This window comes from Scardinius erythrophthalmus (assembly GCF_964197995.2).
Source record: "Scardinius erythrophthalmus genome assembly, chromosome: 3".
Taxonomy (NCBI): domain Eukaryota; kingdom Metazoa; phylum Chordata; class Actinopteri; order Cypriniformes; family Leuciscidae; genus Scardinius; species Scardinius erythrophthalmus.
This window is the reverse complement of record NC_138223.1, coordinates 39,083,467-39,090,950: the sequence shown is the minus strand read 5'-3', so window position 1 is coordinate 39,090,950 and position 7,484 is coordinate 39,083,467. Positions and strand designations below refer to the sequence as shown.

The window sequence follows — 7,484 nt, the reverse complement described above, 5'->3', positions numbered from 1 at the left end:
AACCCACAGCATTTCAGCCTTCAGTGTATTAGTTGGGGAGAATGTAAAATGGTGCCCCAAAGACACCAACGCGGCTGTAATGTTTGCCTCAGGGCCGTAGCCTAGCCATCATTTCAAAAGTGAAGGGGACAGAATAACTACCAATTCTTTTTTCAGGCTTGTTGACAGGTTTTTCCTTAAAGGTGCTGTATGTAGTTTTTAGCGGCCTCTAGCTGTGATGTTTCAGATTGCAACCAATAAGTTTACAAGCGTGTGCTCTTACGCGTGCTCGAATTTATGAGCGAGCACTGTGGGTACCGGCCAGACTGAGACGCAACCGGACGTAAAACACAAAGCATCCCACAACATGCTGGAAACTCGACTCCACTGCAACGTTAAAATAATAGGCTACTTTTATCAGCTTGACGTTGAACTAATGCTCCATGCTCCTACCATGATAAGTATGGATCCTATCAACCGTGCCGAATTTTGCCAAGCAAGCACTACTTCACATTTTCTTCAGGAAATGTACATTCTAGGTTTGTAGATAAGGTTTCTCCATTATTTAAATGCCCTGCCGATGTTGAGCCGTGTTTTTTACCCGAAGTTCATCCGATTCCCGTCTGACCTTACGAGCTTCAGCAGAAAAAAAGTTTTTTGTTGTTTTTTATCAATATGTGGAGTTTGTGTTGGAGTCTGTGTTTTGCTGGGCGCCGGTCGTTTCTTAGTGTTATCAGACATGTCATAAGTTGCATAAGTCATAAGTCCATGTCATAAGTTGCAGTGTCGTCACTGTTGAGTGCAAAGTCAGTAGGCTAGACGAGGCGAGAGGCTCGGGAGCGCGCATGCGGGTGACGTCACTGGCGGTAAATCCGACCCGGGACCTTCACATAAAAATAAGAATACTTGCTTTCAGAGGTAATAGCAAAACCCGCAAAGTGGATAATTTTAATGTGAGATTACAACCCCTTCACACACAGGCAATAAAAAAATGATTCGTTTTGGTTGAAAAGCTACATACAGCACCTTTAATTGGCTTAAAATGCTATTTATTTTTAAAGCAATACAACAGAAAGAAAGAAATGCAGATGTTGAGTATACCGTACTTTATAGCCTATAAAAAAAGTATACTTATACTTTATATACTTATGGTAAAATCCTGATCATGTATTTTACTAGTTAATAAAGTAAGCTAATAAAAAGAATATTTTGTACATTTTAAAGATAAATTCATTAATCTGGTGCACTTAGTCACTCGAATCCACTGTTAAAAATAAATAATCCATTGGCCAACCGCCCATCTGCATCTGATCATCGCATTACAATTATTTAAATGATCAGTGTTAAGCATGAAAATATGGTAAAATCACACTGAATTAAGCTGATTTTAAAAATTACATTTACTTAAAATAAAAGTTGTTATTTTGGCAAAATTACATTTCCTTAATAGCCTAGCAGAGTCTTACTAAAACTTTACAATTGCAAACCTTTTAAAACTACTTCAAACTTTCTAGTTAGGCTTTTTCAAGAGAACTTAGTTTGTAGACAACTTTTAGACAAACGTAGACAAATTTTATCTAATTGTAAAGTGTTAACAAATTATGGTAAACATAATCTAACCTAACGTTACTGCCTGATTCAAGCAGATAGTGGCTGTTAATGCATGAAAATACAAATTCAGCATTAACAATCACCATGTTTATTCTAATTTGAAGGGCTTCGATAATATATCTGTGAAAATAAAAGATATTACGAATAAAACAGTTAGTGAATATTTTAAATTTACAACAAAACTTGTTAATTATTCAACAAGAGAAATAGGCTGAGTTATCCGCATTGTGCAACACAATTCGAATACCACATGAATTATAGATGACAACTTACTTGCAACTTACTTGACTTTTTTGTGAACAAGGAGTGAAGAGTTTTTTTTGCCGTTTTGAACTCATTGCGACCTCTATGAAAATTATTCGGCGCGGCCGCGCGGTTGCGTGCATTTGGGCGTGATGCACGAGTGACTGATTACCATGGAAACGTGAAAGTCACGTATGTAGATAGACTATCCTTGACTTTTTGAATAAAAAAATCACGATGTAGGCAAACAGCTGAACGGGGACAGTTGTTGCCTGACCGTCACGCTTGTGCTTCTCCCCTTTCATATGCGCGTCAAGGGCTTTGCAGCCCACCGCATTTCGTATACCGTCGTTTTTTTCGTAACCAGCCGCTATATTTCTCATCATTGAGCAAGTTATCATTAAATTTGCACTTCCCTATCTAAGCTCGCGTCTGCCACTACACTTCTTCGTCTGTTTCTATGACAGGCCTACGGAAAACACGTACTGCCCCCTAAATGGTGTGTGATGCCTGTGCAAATAGGCACACGCTACTTTTTACTGTCTTTAGACAGGGACGTGCGCTGGTGAAATGGAAAATACCGGTAGTTTCTCCCGACGAGAAACTCCGCCAGATGAAATTTAATGCCGCCAGATGAAATTTAATGCCACTCCTCAAAAATTAGTGAAATTTAATACATTTTAAGACCTTAAAAAACGTATATTTTATTTAAGACGTTTTAAGACTTTTTAAGGACCCGCGGGGACCCTGTGTATATATTAAAATGTAATTTATTCCTGTGATGTCAAAGCTGTATTTTCAGCATCATTAGTCCAGTCTTCAGTGTCACATGATCCTTCAGAAATCATTATAATACGATGATTTGCAGCTCAGGATAACATTTACTATTATTATCAATGTTGAAAACAGTTGTGCTGCTATAATATTCTTGTGGAAACCATGACACTTTTTTTCAGGATTCTTTGGTCACTTTTGATCAAATTAATGCAATCTTGCTGAATAGAAGTATTAATTTCTTAAAAACAAAAAAATATAAATAAAACCATACTGACAATAGTGCATATGTTTCAAACTCATATTTTTGAATTCGCTTCCATGAAACAGTGCGTCAGGCTCTTCTAGAAGTTCTACATTCGAAACACGAGGTCACGTTGGATTGAAATCAGAACCTATTGCAGAACATGTTGAGGTTGTGGTTAGTCTGGCTGGGATATCAGTAAACTTTGAGTCTGAGATGATCAAAATACACAGAATATAATATAAGATCTGTTCCAAAAACCTAGTTAGCTGTCTAGGTAGGTATCATTTTAAGGCATAATAGTGCTCCCAATGCAAAGATTAAAAGGTTTCATTCTAAAACACCCTTTTTTGGGGACAAATCACTGCATTGAGAAAGAATGCATGATGGCACAACATTGATTTTACATTTAAACAATTCAATGCTTAATTTAATTAAAAATCATATTTTACCCAATATTTGTTTGTGCTCTTTATTTTAAGCATATGATGAGTGTCAGAGTATCACACTTTTAGCTTAGCAACATGCTAACAGCAAACGCCATTGAAATCAATTCTGACTCAAGTCTCTTCACGCGAGGAGCACTATTTGATGAGGCACACAACTGTCTAGTTCCAAAACAGAGGTTTTGTTTAAATTAGGACGCTGCCTTAGAAGACAGCAAGGCAGCTGACTAAGTTTTCAAAACAGAGTATTAACGTACGGTGCATGCATTAATTAAAATGATTATAAAACAACAAAAAGGGCAAATGATTTCTTCACTAATTCAGCACTAGTTAAAGAGAAATACTGAGGCATCTATCCATTTACATAATAACATTTTTCATTTTTAAGAATAAATTGATTGTTCTGTTTCACGCAGGAAAAAAACAACAAAAGAGAAAATATTCTGAAAAGAATTTTGCACTTATAATTCATGGATTATACATGAAGCACAATGTTTTGGTTTGTAATATCACTAATTGAATAGAACAGGTATTCATTTCTTGGGAAGTCATTTTGGCCAAAGTCCCTTATATTCTGATATATTGCTATACAATTACATTCACAATGGAATCTAAGAAACCACCTGCTTATTTATGAATTATATTCATCTTGTGTGAAACAGGCAATCAACTCCAATACAGAATGTCTAACCATAAACTGAAACATTGCTCTCTCTATAGGTTCGACTTTAAATCTGAGGTCAAAATCCAGAATGGCAACACTGAAGCATATGCAATACATCTTTACTATTTTTCTTGTACAATGCATGAATAATAATAATAATAATAAAAAAAAACTATTTACAACACCGGTTTATCTACAGCACATCAATGAATCACTGTTTCGATTCGTAAAACACCCTCTGAAATGTATAGCAGACTGCGTCCAGTGAAGTCCAGTCTTCATTTCTATTATATTTACAGTATAAGGATATGAAATGAAAATACACTTGCTGTATATACAGAGAAATTAAAACTTGAGACTTATTGTACAGTTCAATGGTTTTTCAATCCCTGGGAGATGAGACACCTTAAAAATGTATGCAAAAGAACAAAAGAAAGAAATTAAATAATAAAAAAAGCACTTCATCAATCATGGCAGTTTGTTAAACTGTTTTAAATTAATTTAAAATTCTAAATGGCCAGCTATTATGATGAATAAACATTATTCAAAAGGCATTCTTATTTGTAAGGCATTCACTTATGAAGCAAAATGACCACGTAACCCCTTTTATCTACAAAAAATAAAGTCCAAAGTACAAGCTGAATGTAAAATAATTTCATGGAATGCACACGGACGGTACATTATATATATGAGGAGCTTACAGGAACTTACATTTAGCTGAAGGTATGTTAGATTTAAAGTTCAGTTTTATAATATTTTCAAGAAAGATATCAAGCTCTATTGTGTCTATGTTTGTATATCAAGAGATTTATACCACAAAACATTCTCAACGTTTGATATTTCATGGACTTTTAACTAAGAAAAAATAAAAGCTTAGCCATAGAGATGTGATTTTTAATAGTATTCTCGCTTTATGGAAGTACAAAAAGCTTGCCTTCAAATTGACATTTTATCACAGTGCTTTTGGGAAGGTATATCACTTCTTGACTGAAAAATTCACATTTTAGTCCATATCTCTCCGCCTTCTAAGGCGAGATAAATGTGTAATTAAAAGTTGAAATGTTTCAACAACTAACAATTTAGAAAATTGCAAAGCAGAGGATTGCTTACATGAAGGCAAAGCTGTGATAGGCCTTTTTACACCTGGTATTGAGATGCATTTTGGTCGATCGAATCACAAGTCACAAGACACCGTTTACACTTGGTGTTTTAATCAGTCTCTTTTGTCCACTTTCAACCACTTGTGTCCTGATTTCTTCAAGGGGAGGGTCTATGGGCGGGTAAATGTATGGGTTTTTGTTATAGATCTTTCGATCAAATGGACAAAATAAGCTTGCGCAATTTACATATGAACGCGCTTTAAGACAACAGATAAACATAAGGAGAGCAGCAGCTTTCGTTTCTGCTCTGACAGCTGCAAGACCACGCCAAACGCTGTGTGTGTTAGAAATCAGGAATGGTGAGAGAACATTGTGCTTGGTGTGTTTTCGTCTTCAAACCAAACTTGGGTCTCCAGCTGTCAAACTTTAAATCCCGTCTGGCTAGCGCGCTTCCCATAGTGTTCATGCATTAGGTCAGTAGACGGAGAGCAGGAGGTCTTTTGTGGCTGTTTGAACGCATTCGAACACATGAGCGTCTACACTACGAAAGCAATTCGGTCGAATGTGTTTTTGACTACCACTGGAAGTGGTCGAATGTGGACAAGCTCAAAACGTTTTAGACCCCGTTTACACCTGTATTTAGCGTCGTCCACTTGTGATCCGATTGAGCAAAACGCATCTTAATACCAGGTGTAAACAGGGCCATAGAGAGGGATTTAAACACTGTTGGCTTTTTTTTTTTTTTTTGTCTCAGCTGCAATTTTGCTCCCTCAGTTCAAACAATAACAAATATAGAAATGAGATGACCAACTGAAGAGATTAAAAACTTAAAAATTAAGTTAATATAGCCACTAAAAGCACCCTTCACAATGTGTGAAAATCAGTTTGAACAGTTAAACAAACTTGGCATAAGTTGTGATCCAACACAATCACAGTTTTTGAAACTAAAAGCCACCTTTTCCCCAATTTATATTAATCTGAAAAACTGACTCAGACTAACAAGCGTAGTTCAATGATGCACAAAGGAAATGTACTGAGAGAGGTTTAGTGGCTTTTCCCACAACGTCTGCGAGTTTGTTCTGCAATATTCAGAATGGACCGTTTGGAATTTCAAAAGTTGGTCAATTCCTAAGCATGTTTTCGGTGACTTGTACTGTAGTTAAGTCTATTCTTCTTTTCCACACAGATCGTAACAAACAAGACATCCATGCAAATCTGAGCTCCTTAGAAAACTATTAACAATGACAGTGTTTTGAAATTACAAAAAAAGCAAAGGAGGAAAACTGTCAACCTTTAAAATTGTGATACCTCTGTACACATTTTTACAATACACCTCCATCTTTTTGTCCTGATGTTTTCAGACACTCGTGCAGTTCGGGATCTCCCTTGTGCTTTCACAGGTGTTGATCACTCCACCTACGTGTCAAAGACAGAAATAACACATTATCCTTCATAATTCAACAAATCAAAATTCACAACAAATGTCCTTAAAGCTGCAGTCTGTAGTTTTTCCTCTTTGTCGCCATCTCTGTTTGAAATCTGCAATTGCAGTTATTCGAGGAATTATCAACTTTACGTGGGTTGTGCCTCGGCACGGCGCGGATGAATCCAATGTTTTGAGGAGAATGTGCGGCTGTCAGTCGCCACGCTGGTGGTGTGGATCCTGTCATTCGCAATCACAGATTCTACTTTTTGGAAGTATGACCAACATAAGGATTTTCACCGGAAAATGTCATCTGAACAAGTAACATCCACTTTTGTTCTGACCAACTAAGGGAAAAAAAGCATTGCAGGAAATTGTGCTGATTAAATCTAACGATCGCTTATCATATCACATTAAACCGTGCAAATTATACTTTGTTCTCAAATTGTTAATGTTAAGAACATCAGCATTGCGTGACTACATTTAATGTCCTTCCGATATTTATCCTTGTTTTCGCATGGGCCCGGTTGCAGTCTCTTTTTTTCTGTAGACACTCCGAAGTCCGAACGAAGTCGGAGTTTGTACAACGAAGTTGTCACTGGTGATTGTTGTTTGAACCTTTCTGGATCTGCCATCAAATTGATAAGTTTAATTATATCATGTGCTGTGAGAAAAGGCTATTAATCTCCACCTCCAACATCCTCACACGCAACATAGCCTATAAGCCGAGACTCTTCTTTATGTGTACAGGTGTGACGTAATGACGCAAAGACATGCTCGAATTTCCCGCGGAAATCCACCAGTACCACTGGAATTAAAAACATTATTACAAGCTGTTATACCGTTTTGAATCGAGCTACGGCAAGCAGATAGTTTTGAACACTGGCTGGTTATGTACTTGCTTTTTTTAACCCAAAAAAGTTACAGAACGCAGCTTTAACAAAAGTGGTTGATTGTACATGTTATTCAGGAGGGAAAAACCGAATAACTTTCTCCACCT

The 7,484-nt window shown here is 36.7% G+C and overlaps 1 protein-coding gene across 1 annotated transcript in view; it reads right to left on the bottom strand.

Annotated features, from left to right (window-relative positions):
• Positions 1-5,808: 5,808 nt before the first annotated feature.
• sorcs3a (sortilin related VPS10 domain containing receptor 3a) overlaps positions 5,809-7,484 on the bottom strand; it is a gene marked incomplete at its 5' end in the record, with an annotated part of 250,852 nt that continues 249,176 nt past the window's right edge. Inside the window, one exon of the mRNA XM_081360716.1 lies at positions 5,809-6,477. Within this exon, the coding sequence (XP_081216842.1) occupies positions 6,419-6,477 (59 nt within the window). The 3' untranslated portion in view covers positions 5,809-6,418. The remainder of the gene's footprint in view (positions 6,478-7,484) is intronic.